At 43.3% G+C, this 19851-nt stretch overlaps 1 protein-coding gene across 2 annotated transcripts in view; it reads left to right on the top strand.

Annotated features, from left to right (window-relative positions):
* Window positions 1-2288: 2288 nt before the first annotated feature.
* The window catches only part of LOC116319723 (transcription factor COE1-A), an 88903-nt gene continuing 71340 nt past the window's right edge, over window positions 2289-19851 (top strand). For both annotated transcript variants that reach the window (XM_031739138.2, XM_031739137.2), the window contains exons 1-6: window positions 2289-2416; window positions 3222-3378; window positions 4085-4148; window positions 5327-5382; window positions 10425-10498; window positions 14688-14756. In XM_031739138.2, the coding sequence (XP_031594998.1) occupies window positions 2289-2416; window positions 3222-3378; window positions 4085-4148; window positions 5327-5382; window positions 10425-10498; window positions 14688-14756 (548 nt within the window). The remainder of the gene's footprint in view (window positions 2417-3221; window positions 3379-4084; window positions 4149-5326; window positions 5383-10424; window positions 10499-14687; window positions 14757-19851) is intronic.

Raw genomic sequence — 19851 nt, 5'->3', positions numbered from 1 at the left:
TTCCTTAATAAAAGCCCCACCTGTGATGCCCAATTACACCTTACCGTGGCCTTTTGATACCGTATTTCCTTTATAGTCCCGCGAGAGCAAATATACCAAACCTGACTTTAATGACCTGAAATTTAAAGAGTCTTTTTTAAAATCGATATTTCTTCCTGACAGCTCACCAATCATGTCTGATATTTTGAAAATTGAAAAAGTGGCTAACCGACACTGTTTGGTTACATTCACAAGCGTTTATTTCCTCCACAGTTTAGCCGTGGGCCTACATGAGCTGACACCCGGTGATAAATATGTTCGTTAATATTTTTGGATAATCTGATCCTGCTACACGTGTTAGATTTCTTCCCGATCGATCCACACACCTCTCACACTTCTCCATTTTTAATTCATTCCATTATATTATTATTATTATTTTCTCCTCAGCTATGAAATTCTTTATATCCCACACGGGTTCATCCGCCATCGTCTCCTTCTTCCTCTATAAGCAGTAAAACTGAAGCATAAAAGACTCTTATTCTCCATAATCAAGGTCAAGAGCGTTTTTCAAAAACCTTTGGGAATAAAAGGCTGGAACGGCGCCAGTGCGCCCTGCCAATCATTTTCACAGCCAGCCGAACACCGCTAAAGTTGTTGACCTTTTGCACCTAAACAGATCAATACGCCGCAGTTTATTCTATTAAAAAATAGTCCACCGAATTATCTATTAATATTTGTATTTAGTTTAAATCCCCCCTCGGCGGCGTGATAAATTGTTTCAAATAACAGATGGTGCTAGAGGGAGAGACAAAGCGGGGAAATCTGGTAGCAATTATCCTCAATTATGTTCATTGTTATTTTGAGCTAATTATTGTTATTGTCACTTTTGTTTGTGTGTCTTGCGGCGCTAGGCTGCAATAAGCAGGCCCGAGGAAGACAATGGGGGGAACAGGGATATGTTGTGACGAGGAAATGTGGCTTTTATAATTGAGCCTAACCAGCTGGTGTAAATAAAACTTTGATCTAAATGTAGAGGCTGCGGGTCTGCCTCAAGAAATAGACTAATAGGATGTGGACTCGGGACTATGGTCGAACATATACCTTATTTTTCTTCTTCTTTTCTTCTTGGGGGTGTGGGTTCGCTACATTATTTAATTACTATGATTTTAAACAAAAACTAAATCTGCGACTAAGGTTTAAGTCATGAAGACAGAAAGATTCGCATCGTGTTTTGGCGCTTTAACCGTGGGTCGTTTGTTCTGTTCTTAGATAGACTAGAACGAAACTGTCCACGCTGGTTAAATGTCTGAGATCATTAGATTGCCCTGTGATGTCTACAATGCTGAAGTGCCGTTGGGCTTTCCCCCCCTCCTTTTCAGCTTCTCTCTCTGAACTTTCAGCACGGATTCGCGCACGACTTCATCTCCACATTTACAGAAAACCTTCTAAACGTTTATTAGAAATCCTCCCCCCCAAAAAACGAGGAGAAAGCGGCTCGGAGGAGGACAGCGGGAGAAGGAGTTCCGTGGCCGCTGCACGCTGGGCAGACCTCTCTTCTTTGTTTGGGGGCGTCTCCTCTCCTCTCTTCCCGTGCTGTCCCCTCCCCTCGATCCATCCCATCCCAGCTCTCTCTCTCTCTCTCGGGGCGGGAGAAGCCGTGTTTGGTTCAGATAGGGTCCTTTGGGAAGAGTCACAAAGCAGTTTCCTCTGAGAGAGAGGGAGAGCGAGAGAGAGAGAGTGAGCGGAGTGGCAAAAGCTCGGGAGTCTTCCGCGGGAAGCAGCGCAGCTCTGGACATCACCGACGCCAGCGCGTCCCGGACCACTGAGCTGAGGCAGAGACGAGAAAGCGAGAGCAAAAAAAAAAAAGAGGAAGAAAGAAGTGTCAGAAGATGATGACATCTGATCCGGGTACTAGCTGATCTCTCATTTTTTTTCTCTGTGACAGCCCAAAGCTGTGGGCTTCCACGCGCACCAGGAGTGACTTTTTCCACCCCACACACATCTTTTACGCACAGGGCGTGCGATTTTTAACCCTTTTTTTTTTTAAGTGCGTGGATATTCTGGATTTTATGACTTATTATGATTCGCCCCCCGTTTTAGTACCCACTCCCTCCTCAGGACAAGAGAAAGTGGAATAAAGGGTGCACGCTGGATTGAGGTCTTTCGAAGCGCACGCAGCACCAGCAGCAAGAGTGCGTCTCAAGGTTCCTCCGCTCGAGTCACTGAAAGGGATCCGCCGGAGAACAAGTGCAAAGCCGGGAGGAGAGAGGCAAACGGAGGGACTTGCATCGAGCTCAGGAGGTTTGTTAATGTTTGGAATCCAGGAGAGCATCCAGAGAAGCGGCAGCAGCCTGAAAGAGGAGCCGCTGGGAGGCATGAACGTCCGGAGCTGGATGCAGGGGGGCGGCGTGCTGGACGCCAACACGGCCGCCCAAAGGTGAGCTGTGCCTAAGTGAGGAGCACTTCCACCATCACTCATTTACCGAAAGATGGAATCAGCCTGCGTGTTCTCCTCCGGGATCCTGCAGCTGTACAAGAATTGAGGCTGTGCGAATGGAAGTGCAGCAGTCCGAAAAAAAATCTGTCCATTCATCTGCTGATAAAATCATCTGTAGAATTAATAATCTCATTCAGAATAATTCTACCACACAAGCTGTCATTAACTAAACAGTTGTAAGCAGCATGTGCTTGGTCTAGACATTATTTTTTCCGCACGTTTCAGATGCGATTTATTAAGGATTAAATCAAAGGACAAATACATAAATGCAGTCCTGTGCTAGAGAAAAAAAAATCCTGTACTTTCCCTCCCATTTTCAAACTTACTCGTTGTTTTATTAGAAGGGAATAAAATTCTCCAACTGAACTACAGCCAGTCACAGTAAACGTGGATATATCACGATCTCCCCTTTACGCGAACAGCAAGTTTGTGCTTCAAGTTGGATTACAGATTCAGGAGATAATTAAGTAAAACAGGCAGCTTTCATAATCACTATCTTTAAAATGAGAGGAAAATCTGCAAAAAAAAGAGCACAAGCTGGATTTTACTTTCAGTGCTTGTAGGCCCTTTAGGTTTGTTTTTATTATTTGTTTTTATTTATTTTTTTTAGGTTAACTTACATTTTTATTATTATTTAATTTGCTCTCGTTCTTATATTATTTTTGAATTTTTCTAATTTTTACAACATAAAAACTTTACATCCTCTGACTGCTTCTAACACCCCCCTCCGCCTGTGTGTCTGCAGTGGAGTGGGTCTGGCTCGGGCTCACTTTGAGAAGCAGCCGCCCTCCAACCTGCGGAAGTCCAACTTCTTCCACTTCGTCCTGGCTCTGTACGACCGGCAGGGCCAGCCGGTGGAGATCGAGAGGACGAGCTTCGTGGACTTCATCGAAAAAGAGAAGGTCGGTTCAGAAATACACGTTGGTCTTAAGAGTTTTTAGATGAAGGAAGATCACTGAGATTTTGTGAAGGCCTCGAATATTAAATTTGGTTTCTGACATTATTGGATGAATTTTTAACGTCCCATTTTAATGAACTACTTGTCCTTTAATTGTTTGCATTATTATTGTTATTATTTATATTATTATTAAAAACTAAAAATACAATACTATAAACATTATAAATATACTGTAAGGCACAAACCTCCTTAAATCCTCGTGTGTATTTGATAAATTAAAAAAAATGCCTTTCGGCGTTTAAACTGTTTTAATTTACAGCTCGATTCAACGCAACCACTTGTTCTATATAAACAACGGCGCTGCAGCCCGGGCTTCTCATCAATTATGACTTGGCTTAAATTAGATGAAATGTATCGGGAGAATTCCGTGTTGGATTTATTGGCCCTCCGAACACAACTAGTAATTACGCAGGAATTAAAAATCCACAATAACACCACGATTACACACGGAGAAATTACAGGGCTGCACTCCTCTGAGCATAAATCAGCTTTTATTTAATGCACCGCTGTAAAGAATTCATTAAGTTGGATGTATGCTTCACCAGCCTACATGTAAAAAACAGGAACTTAAAAAAATTAATTTCTTACTATTTTTTTTAAATGGTGTTAAATTTTCCATAAACAGCTCTGTGTTTGTTGTGTGTGTCAAGGAGACCAGCGGAGAGAAGACCAATAACGGGATTCATTACAGGCTACAGCTTCTTTACAGTAACGGTGAGCAGACTGGCACACTCACACACACACTCACATATATATGCATGCATATTTAGAGTCAGCTTTGCCAGATCAGCTTCATGTCTTATTTTATCAGACACTTAATGATATTCACACAGGCAGCAGCTGATTCTTGAGGGGGGGAAAAGAGTCCTGTCCTCAAAGTAGTGAAATAAAATGTTGCAATGAGTTATCAAGGCTTCCAGAATTTATGTCAACGAAATTGCAGGGCAGAGATTCACGATTGTGTAACGTGACCGACTTCTATTAGTCAAATTTCAAGGCAGCTGTTGCAGGATGTGACCCAGCTTTGTGGCTTCATCTCTGTCACTGTCCCTAAATTAGTTTGTCCAGTTTGATGTGCTGGGTTTTTTTTTTTTTTTTTTTTTAAAATAATTTTTTGACAGTGTGAGCTGCACTCTAACCCAAGCAGGGACATCACAGCAACAGCCTCCTGTGTAATAAAGAATAGCTACAATTCGCGTCTTGCATGTGTTGATATTTGGGAGTCAGAATAGGCACAAGCAATTTATCAGATAAGTCAAAAAAACAAGGTGTTTGAATCATGTTGCATTCATCAGTTTACCACCTTAACGCGGGGCTGAACGCCCAAGGTCTCGTGTTGTGTTAACTATGCCGAGTTAAACGTGTGATTTTCGTGTGATTTGGGAGCTATATGAATACAGCCGGCTTGGCGTAAGGCTTGCATCGCAGCAGAGAGAAACGCAGAAGCTGAACAACATTTATTTTCACACTGAACTGATGAGCAGCTGCTGGCTGATCTTTAATAAGCCTCTCACTTTCTTCACGACCCCTTTCTGCCTCGTTAAAAAGGAGCCACTGTGTGTCAATTCGCAAGTGTGAGCGTTTAAACCAAAGAATGACTGTCTGCTCTCAGACTGTTCTCCACTGACTCATATTTCAGGCCTAAATAGGAAACATTAATAAAAGCTTTAAGAAGAAAGAATTTGCCAGTCAAAATTAGGTTTGCCCCGCTCCTTTGTTTATTTATTGCGAGCTTATTGCTGTAAATGACGTTAATCTCGTTTCCTTGTTCCCGCTGCTGCCACTTTGCTAACCTAATTCCAGATATTTTAAATGCCCTGCAAAGTGCTGCACTGTGTGTTAAAATATGTGTAAAGTTTACAATATTTCTCCCTTCCTCTGGATCCCAACAGGCATCAGAACAGAGCAGGACTTTTATGTTCGACTCATAGACTCCATGACTAAACAGGTAAACACACACCCTAACACACTCTCAGAGCGGTCTGTCACCTCTCCTGTTACCTCTCTGACAAAGAGCTGCTCCGCTGATCCTCTTGTTCTCCGCCGCCCTCCTCTATCTGCGTGTACTCGCACACACAGAAATGAATGTTTATGCGTGTGTGATTCAGTGGGTGGGTGTTTCCACAGTGTATGTGGGTGGGGGCACACACACACACACATACGGCATGGCTCCAGGCATTTTTGCCTGTGCTCCTCTCGCTGTGATTAGAGTGAGGAGGCAGCGAGCGGGTGTTGAGGAACAGGAGCGTAATTCTGCTGCTCGCAGTAGGAAGTGGAAAGATATAAGGGCACCTCTGGGATTTGGTCTGCTGCGTAGCAAGCATTCTGATCAGATCCAATTTTTCTGTTAATGCTCGTGTTTTTGTTTATGTGTACATTTATAAGAGGGAGAGCGAGAGAGAGAGAGGGAGGGAGACAGAGAGAGGAGCAGGTAGAGTTTGAGGAGAGAGGCGGGAAGACAGGGAGGCATTTTCAGTTTGTGCGCTCCTGGTCCCTGCAGGTAAAGTCAGGATGAAAACTGATTGTTTTTGTTCATGAAGAAAGTGCGAGTGAGAGTTATCTGCCTGGTGGAATGCAAAATGTGTGTGTTTATGTGTGTGTGTGTTGTGAAAGCCAAGGTATGAGGAGCCAAGAAGCCCACCATGCACTGAATACTTACTAATGTGACTCCAGGCTCTGACAGTCTCACATTACTGCTGCCACGTTGCACCACATACTGTGTGTGTGTGTGTGTGTGTGTGTGTGTGTGTGTGTGTGTGTGTGTGTGTGTGTGCACGCTGGCAGGCTTAAGAGACCACACTGTTTCCTAATAACACTCTTTAGGTTCGGCTTGGTGGGGTGACAACCAGCTACACACACACACACACACACACACACACACACACACACACACTGTTGGGACTTTCTCCTGTAGAGTTTGAAAAAATTAAATACATGCACACTTTTTCATGCTGAAAAAATTAATGGCTTTTTAGAATTTCAATATTTGAAAAGGGGAAAAAAAAAGGATGGAGGCAGGTGTGCTGCACCTGTGGTGCCTGCCTTGCACTGTGTGAGTGCTGCTCTGTGGATGTGTGGATGGGAGGGCTAGCAGGTGTTTAGTGCTGTATGTATACAGTAAATGTGCAAAGGTGCTTTGGAGAAGGCGTAAAGCATGCTCGCTTGAGTTTGTGTGTCTGTGTGCATGTGTGTTATTCCCAGTAGTGGAGGAATGGAACTTTAACAGGTGGTCAAACCAAAACAGTCGCGAGGTTGGCTTAGCTGGTCAGTGATGTCATGGCCGCTGTCTCTCTAACCGCACACACAGACATTTGTTCGCAGCCACTGTTGTCTTGCCAGGCGGGGGAAAAAAAAAAAAAAAAAAAAAAAAGAAAAGAAGAAGAAGCCACACAGAAGTCCAGAGGTTGCACTGGTGTCTATCTTATTTCACTGGTTGTTAACAAGATGTGGCTTCATCCACCAAAACTGAAAACACACGACCCGAGCCCACCATGCCCAAACACATTTTTGACAGGAACACACAAAATAAAGAACTGCTGAGTTTATAACCGTGAAGGAAATAATCATCAATATTTACATTTGTCATGATGCAAATGCTCGAAAATCCAGCCTTATTCTAGTCTCGTTAATCTCTCTTGGTGCCGCAGTAGCATACCTCTCACATGTTTCACTGTTTAAAAGCCCAGAAACAGAAGACAATAAAAACAAGAAAGCAAGAGGGTCATTTCTCTAAGATCATTCAGAGTAAACCATAGAAACATAGATTTGTCTCCATTTTTTTAGTATGAATTTCTCAGTTTTAGTAGTTGATCAGCGGTGTAAAGTATTAATTTTAGTTTTACTTAAATATTTGACTCTGTAATTCAGAGTATGTGCGACACACTATAATGAGGCAAACGTCTTTTATTCTGTTTTTTTCCGCCCTTCTCACTGTGATTTAACAGCCAGTAAAGGAAAAGCCTACTCCAACATTTGGCATTTAAAAGCTGCTGCCTGTTTCTGTTCTATTTCTGTAAGTCTACCTGTTCTGTGTTTGTGCGCTGAGGGCCAGAACTGATTGTGTTAAACGGAGAAGGAGAGCACCTCCTAGTCTTCAGAAGCAGAGCGTGGAGCTCGTTGATCACGACTCTGTCCCGGAGAATAAAGCGTCTGTCACTGCGACCCTGTTGGATCACTAGCTCGCTAGTCGACCTGACACTAACGCAGGAGGAAGTGTGTTCCCCTGCTTAACGGATCCTTGTTTACATGCCGCACATATCACGCCACTTCAAAGGTGGGGAACAGAGAAGCAAAGATGCTGTGTGAAAGGCCTGCTGAGGTGGAGAGAGGAAGGAGACAGAGGAGGGGAAAGCAGATGAAAGAGAGGAGCAGAGCAGGCAAAGTGACAGCAATAAAGAATCTGAGGCAAACGTGAGCCGTGGCGGTAGAGGAAGGTACACACTAACACAAGAGGCTGTCACAGAGGGTGGGTGAAGTATCTTTGCATTGTCACTTTTTCCTCTTTGGAGCTCCAGAGGTCTCAAGATGCCATGAGGGCAGACCAATTAGAAACTTTAAACCTCAGTTTCATGCAGTTCTGCTGTAAATACTAATGTTTTCTTTGACCTTCCATAACGCAAGACCTCTCTCGAAAACCAAACTGGTTTAAAATGAAAGATTGTTGGCACAGGGCAAGAAGCAAGCAGTCAGGTGGGAAAGAACTGGATGTCTTTTACAGTTACAAACTTTTACTTTTGCTGCATGACCCAGACTGTAGCTCATCTATGCTGTTGACCCGATCGCCTTAAATAAAGGAGGTGGGCTGTTATGTGGCGGTACGTGTCACGGGCGACACGGCTGTTCTGTTTAGAAAGATAAATGCATTCACCCAGCCAAAGGTTTAATGGTTTACTTGTGGGTTTGCGTGTGGGCGTAAGAAAGACGAGAAAATAGCAAAGTGCAAAAAAAAAAAAAGTGAGGAGATGATGGTGATGCGCGCTTGTCGAGGTTAGGGAGCAAGCTCATTGCTTTCTCCTGGCCCACTCTTTTCCCATGGCGCAAGGAGCAGGACTAATCACAGACACAACTGTGGTTTAGAAAACACGTTTCCTCTTCAGATTTGCTCTTTCAGAATTCTGTCCTTCTCTGCGTTTCCCCACACTTAGATTTGGCTTTCATTAAAGGGCAATCAGGGGGATTTTACGGTTCAAATGTTGATGAGTGAGCGATTCCAGAAAGAGTTTCAGATGTCTTGGGTGTCGGATCAACCTCAGTAGTGTGTTAATGGGAGCGTTTTTTTTTTTTTCTTCTTTGTCTGAGGTCATTTAAAATATTTACAATCTGAACAAACGCTTATTTTCTTTTCTGCGTATTTGAACTTGCGTCACACGCTTTGACAGCTTTTGGTCAGATTGGCTTTTCTTGGAGAATGTCAGCTTAGCGTGAACTCCACCTGCCTGGCGCAGATTCCTCTATGAGCTCATTTTTGTTTCATATTTTCATACCATGCTTGAATCGACTGTGGGTGCACATCCCTGGAATCCTGGAACACCAGGAGCTTTTCGGTCTCCAGGTTCACATATCGATAGATTTCCAGCAGGGGTGGGGAGGAGGGGTTCAAATGGAATATGCACATGCATGGAAAATTGTAACTGACAAGGGCCTCGGGCCCTGAAACACATGGGAGCTCCAATTCCAGAAAACACAGCTAGCTATTAGTATGAAATGCTTTAGGCTACCATACTGGGGCCCTCAGACAGTACAGCCTCTGTCACTGCTTTCCTTTAAGTTTCACATAGTTGGTACAAATGAGAGGTTCAGCCTACACCCTTTGCTCATCTTGAGGCCCCAATAAGAAGCCACTGGGAGGTTCAGAGCCCCTCCACTGTGCCCCTGAATCCTGTTTTATGCAACCAGCAAAATGTGCCCCTGTTAATTTCACTTCATGGAGTATGAAAAGGAATCACAGGTGAAATAAAAGCACTGATTATTCTTCTCAGAGGGTTTGCATTTGAGTTTGGGGCCATGTGTAGTTTATCTGACAGTCCATAAGCTTTACAGCTACTTAGACATAACATAGGTATGCATTAACATGTGAATATACATGTCTCATTTTCCAAGTATGGCGGTATCAGTGTGGCCTTGTTAAGTGGTCTTAAAATCAGCTTTATTCATTCATCATTGTTCACTTGATGGCAGCAGGCAGTCTAAACACGAGCCAGAGATGATTTTAAAGGGCAGAGAAACTTCCTGGCTGCTCATGAGGAAAGCGATCTTGTCACTCAGTCAGGCTCGCCGCAGTTTTCGGTACGACACATCAAACCAGCTTTTGCAGACCAAAGACTGACAGGGCGTGCGTATTGATTGATAGGTAGCTTAGTGGTGTGTGACTTATGCCGGTTTATTCTGCTTCCATAGCAGCGCGGGAGTGTTGTGTAACAGAAGCAGGTGAAGCCTCGGCAGCAGAGGCAGAAAATGTGAGGACCATTCTCCGGAGCCGATGAGATGATGGTTGTTATTTTGAGGATTTTCTAAAACAATGAGTGTGAATCAGCTCCGTGTGTGCGTGTGTGTGTGTGTAAGGAGGGGTGTGAGACACAATGGGTGTGAGTGTATGTGAAGTAGAGGTGCTACTGATGAAGGATGCGTTCATGGAGGTGAAGTGGGACCTAACCTGTCATCTCAATAACACTTTGGCGCTATTCTTACAAGGTGCAGCTTCATCCTTGTTATGATATAAATCTAGTATTAAGCTAGTAATTTCCTCAAAGCTTTTTTTGAAACTGAAAGTTTAAAAAACAAAAACAATTCACTGATCCCACTAACAAGTCTCGTCTGTCCAACTTCTGACGATTGCTCTGTTGTTGTATTACATATCAGTTAAATGGATCTCTGTGAGCCACTCACACACCGTAAATAAAAACAGTAAGATGCTTTGGTCTGCTGTGAAATAAGCACGCTGGAGCCTGCGAGTTTAACTCTCCGCTTTCTTCTTCTCCTCTTTCTTTTCAGCCGATTGTTTATGAAGGCCAGGACAAGAACCCAGAGATGTGCAGAGTGCTACTGACACATGAGATCATGTGCAGGTGAGAACAGATGCATCACATCTCAGCATCTCTCCTCTCCTCTCTCCTCCAGCATACTTTGCCTGTGATGTTCTCACCAATCACCGCTATGTACATTTCTTATTTTGTCACCCTCATTAACCCCCCCCGACACACACACACCTGAAGCCCTATCTGTTGAGGAAGATGAGTTTTGGCTATCATAGTTGTTGCTTTAATTATAAGCTTAAGATGAATTTCTTTGGAAGTAGGTTGGGAGGAAAGTTCTATTTATAGGGGCGTTTTGCCGACCTATCCTATACAATAGGAAACGTGCGCGCGGGAACATGTGTAGTTTGTGTGCGCATGTGTCTCTGACGCCTGGTTAATTAGGACACAGAGAAACTCATTAGTCAATCTGAACCCTTCTGTTGTTTCATGGCTAACAAATGGGCCTTGCTCTTCAATCTGACTATAAAAAATAGGCAGGAACTCTCACACACACACACACACACACACACACACACACACACACACACACACACACACACACACACACACGCATAGATCCGTACACAAAGAAGTATGCATGTGTATTCAGAGCCCCGCACAGCGCAGTTATAAAAATTCAGATTTAGCACATGAATTACGTTGTTCTTTTTCCTTGACCTTGTCACTGAAAAACTTTAACTGTACCAATATAAATTGGGGTTCATCTATATGCGCACGCAGGGACTTTAGTTGTGAAATCAGGCCCACTAATACTTCATCGTATAGCTTGGTGAATATTCCTCAGGCAGTTCAGCTGGAGAGGCTCATGATGGACCAATTGAAATTCTGATTTACAGTGAATACATAAATAAACTATTTGGCAGCAGATTTTATTGTAAATTATTGCCGTTCATCAAGTGGAGGATAATTGTGGACCTGAATCAAATGTGTTTGCATAACCTGTACGGTATGACTCTCGTACAGTAGAAGGTGCTCGTTCTGTCCTGCAGGATTTTGTTTTAAATACTTCCTTTGGGGGAGCAACAGTGCAGAAAGTATGGCTTCTGCAGCAAGTGTAAACAGTCGCTTGTCTTCAACAGCCGCTGAGGTCAAAGTTACGGCTGTTGCCTCATGTTCTCACATGCTGATTCTGCAGCGGGGGCTTTGCACACAACACAACACAACACGCACACACACACACACAAAGAGCTCAGGGCGTCCATTAATCAGTGTGGCTTATTGTCACGGCAGTGCTATTAGCCATATGCTCCCAGCCAATCTGCCACCACAAAGACCTGCGTTGCAAAATTGGCTGGAGCGCTGGCACGAATACGTGAGTGATTTCACTCTAGAATTGGACAATAGATGCTTCAATGAACGCGCTTAATACAAATGTTGGTCTTGCTCAGTGTATTTTAACATTTGCCCTCTTAAAATCAAGAAGTTTTATGGCATCGTAGATATTTTATTTCACTCTGTCTGACAGAGCAGCCTTGGCATAGCTGGTTGAAACTCTGTTTTTATTTTTAAGGTGAGTTTAATTTATTGTGGACATTTTAGCATAATAGTTTTCATTTCTTTGGAAACTCCAGGACATGAAATATACTTTTAGACAAAGTTCTGTGAGTTTGGATAATGCTTGGCTGCTCAGCTTCTGTGTAAGCAGAAGTTTATCTGTTATTATTTATATCTTTTTTTTATTAGACATTTGAATGAAAGATATCTCTTCAGGGAAAGCATTATGAATTAGTAATTAGCCTTTCACTTATGTTTTTAAGTTGTTATGTTCATGCAATGTTTGCTATACTATTTAAAATCTAAGGCTAAACTCTTTATTTATATCATATAATCACTGACATGTTAACGTAGCTGCTAATGTGTCTGGCTATTAATATTCAAGTTAAACACCCATTATCTAATTAGCTTTGATTGACCAACAGTCAGTACCCAAAGATTTTTCATTTACAGCGACAGAAAAACAAGAAAAACTAAGTTTGTAAGTTATGAATTTATTTTGGCATTTTCCCTCCCAACACATGTAAAAGACATCGCATCGATTTGGACTCATTGTTTCAGTGATTAAAGCACAAAAAAACAAAGAGAATCATGTCTTATGTGTGTTTGGTGGGAGATGCATGTTAGAGCAGATGATTAGCTCACCACCATCCACAGATATAGGTCCTGCATTACTCCCATCCCACCCCTTCCTTCTCCTTTCATAGCATAAAACACTATTCTCCTTCCTCCGCTTCCTCTTCTGTCCCTTAAGTTTCCTTCACATCTATTCCATCCCCTCTGTTTCCCACGCCATCACCCACCCTTCCCTCTACCTCTCACCTCTCCCTCATCTGCTTTAGCTTTCCTCCCCCCCCCCCGGTCCCTGATCTCCTGCTTGATTCCTCTCTGTAACCTCTCACTGTTGCTGCTCTCCAAAGTTACAGTGTAATGACCCAGTTCATAGAGCGGCAGAGAGCAAATGACAGCGAGAGCAGAAAGAGCGGCAGATAGCGGAGACAATGACTAAGGTGTAACGTATCAGTCGCTTTCTTTCTACCTCTGCCATCTGTGACAGCGGGAAACCCGAGACGTCTCCCTTCCTCTTCTTCCCACCCAGACCCCTCCTCTCCCCTCCCTCCCCTTCTCACCCTCTTGTTTTAGCTCTCCCTCCCACGCACACCCTCTCACTCTTTACCCCCCTCCCCACCCATAGCCAGCTTTATCCTCCGCCCTCCTGCTTACACCTTTATTCATAATTGATGCATGCAAGAAAGACTTTTTGACACACTTGTAGTACACATGTGTGAATTTCGGTAAGCATGTCAGGTGTTTTGGGTTTTTTCTCACGTACGTGCGTGCGTGCGTGCGTGTATACCACCCACGTGTTTTTGGAGCCTCGGGGTTCTTTTTTGTTTCCATCTCCACTTTACCTGATGGTTCATCAGTACAATTAGGATGGACTGCAGGTTCTTTTCAAGCCATTTACATATCTGACAAAAAAAAGAACAAATTCACTGATTCAAAGCTACTGAAAGATTGTTTCGCGCTCGATTTCCAGATGATTATGCTGTTGGTTATGTTACCTTTGGAAAAAACTTGACTATAAGCATCTAAATGATCTCAGCTTGTTAATTACGTACTCATGAAAACATTTTCTTGCAACACATGTTGAGGGGATTTTAACTAATTAACCTTTCATAACCCCAACAGTATCATATTGACACCAGGAGAGGTTATTATTCTGAGACTTTACAAAACCCCAGAGTTACAGTCATATTATGCAGTCACCTTCATGGGCTATGAAAATAGGTGTAATGACCTATTACAGCCTAGTCTCATAGGAAAATGTGTTGTGGCTATCCACAGCACAAAGCATAGTGTTTTACAATAAACGCTGTAAAATTGTGACCTAGCATGTAATGTTAGTATATGCGTGTGTAATGTAGGGGCAGGACTCCTGGCAATCTTGCAAAATGGAAAATGGAGCTTTGCAACATCTGGTTAAGGTTGTTAAAAGATCAGTTTTAAGCCAAAACACGATCTTGGTGCCTGGAGCTCTGGAACTTATCTTTATATTATTTTGCTATTCAGCTACATTACTACCTGTGTAGTTCTTATAATGTGCTGTACAAAATTAAACCATCTATTTGAGCCCAATCCTAAAAACCTGAATGGGATTCGGATGAAACTGTTATCTTAATAGTTCATTGTTTGAGCCAGATGGGCAAATTGTGGTTAAGGGTGCACCTTATACTGGGAACACTGGTAATGAGTAGCAACCAGCACAGCAGTAAAAAGTGGAGAAAATGGAAAAAGAAATGATAGGCAGTGACCACAGCAACAAATTACCCACTAGTGTGACAAACCACAACTGACAATAAATCCAGCAGTGTCTTTTTTAATGTATTTGTTAAAGCAGCGATCCCACAGTGTATTTCCTTCAGATCCTGCTATACAATCACTTTCCTTGTCTTGCAGGTCTATTTTTATCCTTGCTTTCAGGGCAGATTTCTCTGAAAGACTTCCAGTAAAATTCACGATGGCCTGTTTTCGACAGATTGGGACAAATTCTGCGGATGTTGTAATAAATTTGTTTTATCAGTGCAGACGAAAGGCACGCACTGCAGCACTCCCACTTAAACCTCTAATTTGGAAGTTCCATAAAATGTACCCTATGCCCAAACTTTCCCCCCACTTTGCCCTGTGTCTTCTTCCCTGACGGTCTTCTTTTCTCTTCCCGTAGTCGGTGCTGTGACAAGAAGAGCTGTGGAAACCGTAATGAGACACCCTCAGACCCTGTTATCATCGACAGGTACTGTCTCTCACTTTGCCTCTTCTCTCTCTCTCCTTACGCACACACTCGCGCACACCCACAGACACACAGTGGACGAGGGTTTGTGTGCTGACCCGTTTGAACGGCGCCGTGGGACAGGATGTTTGTGTGTTTGGATGAGCTGCTGTCACTCCTCGATAGAATCAGCGGCTTCAGATGAAGCATTTGAGAAACCAATTGTGCTTTTATAAGTCAAACAGCAGGACTCATGAGTGGGTGGTGACAGTGTGGAATTACACTTGCAGACACATACACACACACAGGTTTTATCTGCATGTACATGCGCACTCTAGTAACGTAATCATCGATCTGTGCAGAGGGGACACAAATACACATCAGCTGCTCCGTTACATCCCAAAGGTGCACTTTCAGACTTGAGTGCTCAGATGAATGTGTGTTTCCTCTACGTCACGCAAAACACAAAGCAGCTCACTAGCAGGAGTCGTCTGTTGTTTTCCTGCCGCTCGTCTCTGTCTGTCTGTCGCTCTCTTTCTTCCCTTCTGTCTGTCACAGGAGAGGACTGAAGTTATCCCTCCCTTAACATCCACCCCACCCCTCTTTCTGTCTCTCCTGCAGCAGCACAGAAAAATGGGTCATGAGCAAAGAAGAACAAAAAAAAAGTGACAGAGAAAAACTGAAATGAGATCCAACCTCATTTTAATCTGATTTCTCCTTGGCAGTTGTTTTAACCCTCTGCGAGCAGTTCTGTCGGTCTGTCTGCATGTGTTTGAGTAATTCACAGGAAGAGGAGTGAAATATTCTACTCCCTGTCACCACATTGTTACACAACTTAAATCACTGTACAAAATATCATATTCCTGCAGATTTGTACCAAGTGTTGTTTTTTCTTCTTCTTCACCATGACCAGATGTTTGAGTTTCAGTTTGTGAAAGATTTTTGGCAATTGTAATATAAGCTGATCATCTGCAACATTAAAAGCACTGACAGATGAGGTAAATACCTCAGATCTTCTTGTTACAGTGCAGTGGCTGCCGGCATTCATGTGGATATTACTTTCACAGCATCTAGACACTGTTGCAGCCCAAGCACACTCCCTGAGGCACTAGTACTCTTGCAAAGACTTCTCTGGAATGGCTCAAGAAACACGACAAAGAGCTCGGGGTTTTGACCCTGCCTCGGGATATCCAGATCTCCAGATTCCAGTCCAATCAAGCATACTGCATGTAAGATGTGCTAGAGCAAGTGAGATATAAGGAGATAACACTCCACAACTCACAGGACCCAGACGATACACTGACAGTGTTCTCATGCCCTAGCCCTAAGCATACCCCCATTGTGTGGCGTGAGGAATCACACAATTGAAACAGAGGTTTAAATATTGTGGCTTATGAGCGTCTGATGAACAGTAATCACACCATAGACTCTCAGCTTTGTATCTACAGACTGTCCTTCAGTGCTTCTTCACTAAAGGTTCATAAAGGTTATTACAGGGATAATTTGGCATGAATGAGATTCTTGATTCTCGCTACTTTGGAGGGGACGTACAAGGTTTCGCTCTATACAGTGCAAAACTCCTCTTTGCTCTTTTTCTTTGTGTTTGGAGAAATCTTATTAAGTGCACAAACATGTGTGTGTGTCATGCGCTATACGTGCATTTGTGTGTTCGTGGAGGACATTATAGGTATTGCCGCACCACCGCCCTACTCTCCTGTTTTGTCAGCTATCTCAAACGTCTCAGCTTACAGCCTTTTATATATTTGCCTGCAAAGTGCGTATGTAATCTGCGTGTGTGGATTGATGGCCAAGGCTTGGGTTTGGCCCCTAAAAGAATAGCTGATATATTAGACACAAGCTGACAAAGTAATAGCTGCATAATCATAATACGTGTGTCACTGTTTGTTACATTGATGCTTGATGACTATTGAAGTGTGTGTGTGTGTGTGTGTGTGTGCGCGCACACACAGGGGTGTGTGTCTCATTTTCCACGGCAGGAGGAGAAAAGCAGAGTGAATTGTGGGAGATGTCAGGGAACTTGGTCAAGATGGAATGTCAAGGTTACCGTGGATACCGTGGGATACTTCCTGTTGCCCCCTCCACTTTGCAGTGGTTCACAGCCTCTTGGTGTAACATCTGGAGCTCTGCTGTTTGACGCAAACATGTGGAGAGAGAATGAGGCAAAGTCAAAATAACAGCTTAAAGTGTCATTGATTGTAAACAGAAGGAGAGCTCAAATTAACTCACCCACTCAAAAGAAATATTCAAAATGTAACTTTAATAGTTATTTTAAACAGTTACAATGAAAACATTAAGGGCTTAGCAGATATATCTCCCTGCATCTGTGGTTATACATACTCAAGTGTATGCTGCATTTAGCTATAATAATTACAAAGGTACAATCCAGATTGGTTGGCAATTTGGCTTGAACTGAAAGGTAATGCCAATGTTTCGCTATGAAGAAGAAATGAAACAAAAAAGAGCGTCTTCGCTACAAAGATGTCTGTGATAAATTCCTTCTTTTCAACGGCTCAACTAAAACAGCACAAACATAAACAAGAGTATCTTAATCTGTTTTTTTTACACTGCCCTCTGGTGATAGTATGAAGCTACAACATGCAGATGTGCATGTGCTAAGCTCCGCATTCGACATTTATGGTTATGTGAAAATGTGGGATGAGGGATGCTAATGCACTTAACTGACCATCAGCAGATGTGAGCGCCACCAATTTGGTGGTCTGGAGCGTTTATTCACGGCTTGGGTTTGGAAAGTTGCATCTGAACAAACCACAAAACCTCTGTAACAATGTCCTTTGGACATATGAGACCAAAGTGGAGATGTTTGGTCGTAATGCACAGCACTAAGACTCAAATGTGAGGCCAAGTGTCTGACAGCTAAAGCTTTGCTGAAAATGTGTCATGAAACAGGACAATGATCTCAAACAGAGCAGAAAATCTATAGCAGAATGGCTGAAAAAGAAAAGAATGAAGGTGTTGCAATGGTCAAGTCAAAGTCCAAACCTCAACCTGCCTGAAATACTGTGGTGGGACCTTAAGCGAGCTGTGCAAAAACCTCAGTGAACTGAAGCGATGCTGTAAGGAAGAGTGGGCTGAAATTAAGTCCTTCACAATGTGAAAGGCTGACAAAGTCATACAGACATACGACAATTTCATTTTTCAAAGGAATACAAAGAGTCCTGTAGAAACTTTCTTTTCCACGTGAATGTATGGACCACCAGTCCACTACTTTGTCAGGCACTTTAAGTAAGTGTGCTATTAAAACAGCTTGAAAACTTGCTCACTAGCGTTAGAAGCCTGTAATGAGCTAATCAGCATGATCAGAGTCAGTGCGACGTGTGTCTTGGCCCCTTTGCTTGAAATCATGGGAAAACCAAAGGAAACAGCCCCGACACTGGAAAAAAATTGTGACGTTCCAGAAACCTTGTTCATCCTCGTGAGCAATTTCCTGAAAGCTACCATGTTCATCTGTACAAACAATAGTATGTAAGTATAAATACCATGGGATCGGGCAACAGTCGTAATACTTAGGAAGGAGATGCATTCTGTTTCCGTGAAACTAATGTGTGAACAAAGCAAACGAATCCCAGAACAACAGCAAAGGCTTTTGTGGAGATGCTGGAGGAAAGAAGAGTATCTGCACTCACATTAAAATGAGCCCCATATCAGCATAAAATTGGAAAGAAAGCTCTCAGAAAGAAAAGAAACCACTGCCCTAAGACCTGGATACTGTTGCATTGTATAAATGCTGCCCAACGCTTCTGCAGGGATGGTTTCAGCCAAGTGAAACTGATATTACATTATAGCATATACAGCGCACAGTAGAGAGAAAAGGCTCCAAAATGTTGCTATAGCCAAGTCTGCAGTGGGTTATTGGCAGATGAAGAGATATGCATAAGCACACTTATCTACATACCATGTAAACGTTACATCGACATGTGAACAGAGTTAAGCCTCACGCTCATTTAAACACATTACTCATGCTTTAACAAATTCAAACATTTGTGTGTACGAACCATTAAAAGACGTGACGTTAAAGAGAGTGACTGACAGCTCATTGCGTGTCTCTCAGTCCTTGTCCGCACATGTGTGTGACTGACAGCTAGCCCATCGTACCATGTACGTATGAGTGTATCTGTGAGTGTGTGTGTGTGGCCCAGTTAATCCTTGTTATAGCACACTGAGCATCCCACTGCCTCTCAGGGTTAATATAGGGTTAACGACATGCAACGCTATCCTATCATACGCCTGCTTGACTCCTAAAGAGCCACAACCACTCTTCTCCTCTGGGTGTGTGTGTGTATGTGTGTGTGACTGCCATTCAGTTTCTACTTGTAACTCTTACTGTCTTTTTTTTAATCGCTCAGCATCCTCATCACCCCTTTTTCTCTTACTTTCCTCCATCACTTCCACTTCCCCCTTTCTTGTTTCCTCCTTTTCCTCCCTTTTTTCCATGCCTTTGCTTCACCTCACCCTCTCTCTCCACACCCCTCTGCTTTGCTCCCTCTCCCAACCTCCTTTTTTCTTTCTTTGACTCTGTTTTCGTCTCCGTGGCCCTGAGGGGTTACCTACCTCACTGCTCAGCTTTGTGCCTGTTTAGACTGCTACAATTGGCTTAATAGGCTCAGACTGTGTGTGTGTGAGCAGTTTGAGGGGGTTATAGTCTCAGGTGGTGTGTGTTCAGGGCTTAGACGAGTGTCGCGGCGCGAGGAAGGCAGTTTGAGTGTGTGTTTTTCTGTGTGTAGGGGTGCTACGGATACCGGTGTGTGTGTGTGTGTGTGTGTCCTCTCAAAGTCTAAAGGGGCCCACATAAGCCTCGGGGTTTAAGGGGTTCCCTATGTGTGTGTGTGTGTGTGTGTGTAATCTATAGGGTTAAGAGGGGTCAGAGCTTGAGCAAGAGATGATGGGAAAGAGGAAGGGATGGAGGGACGACAGAAAGAGGAGGTGAAGATGATAAGATGGCATTTAGAGGGAGCAGAAGGAAGAAAGGAGGAGTAAGAGGAGGGGGAGGAGGGTGAGGAGAGTGGGAGCTTGTCTAGGCAGACAGAAGAGAGAAAGGAGGAGGAGCAGAGCCAGGTTTGTTTCAGGGGGATAAGAGCCT

The sequence above is a fragment of the Oreochromis aureus genome, linkage group 10 (genome assembly GCF_013358895.1).
Source record: "Oreochromis aureus strain Israel breed Guangdong linkage group 10, ZZ_aureus, whole genome shotgun sequence".
Classification (NCBI taxonomy): domain Eukaryota; kingdom Metazoa; phylum Chordata; class Actinopteri; order Cichliformes; family Cichlidae; genus Oreochromis; species Oreochromis aureus.
This window is presented reverse-complemented; position numbering and strand designations above follow the sequence as displayed.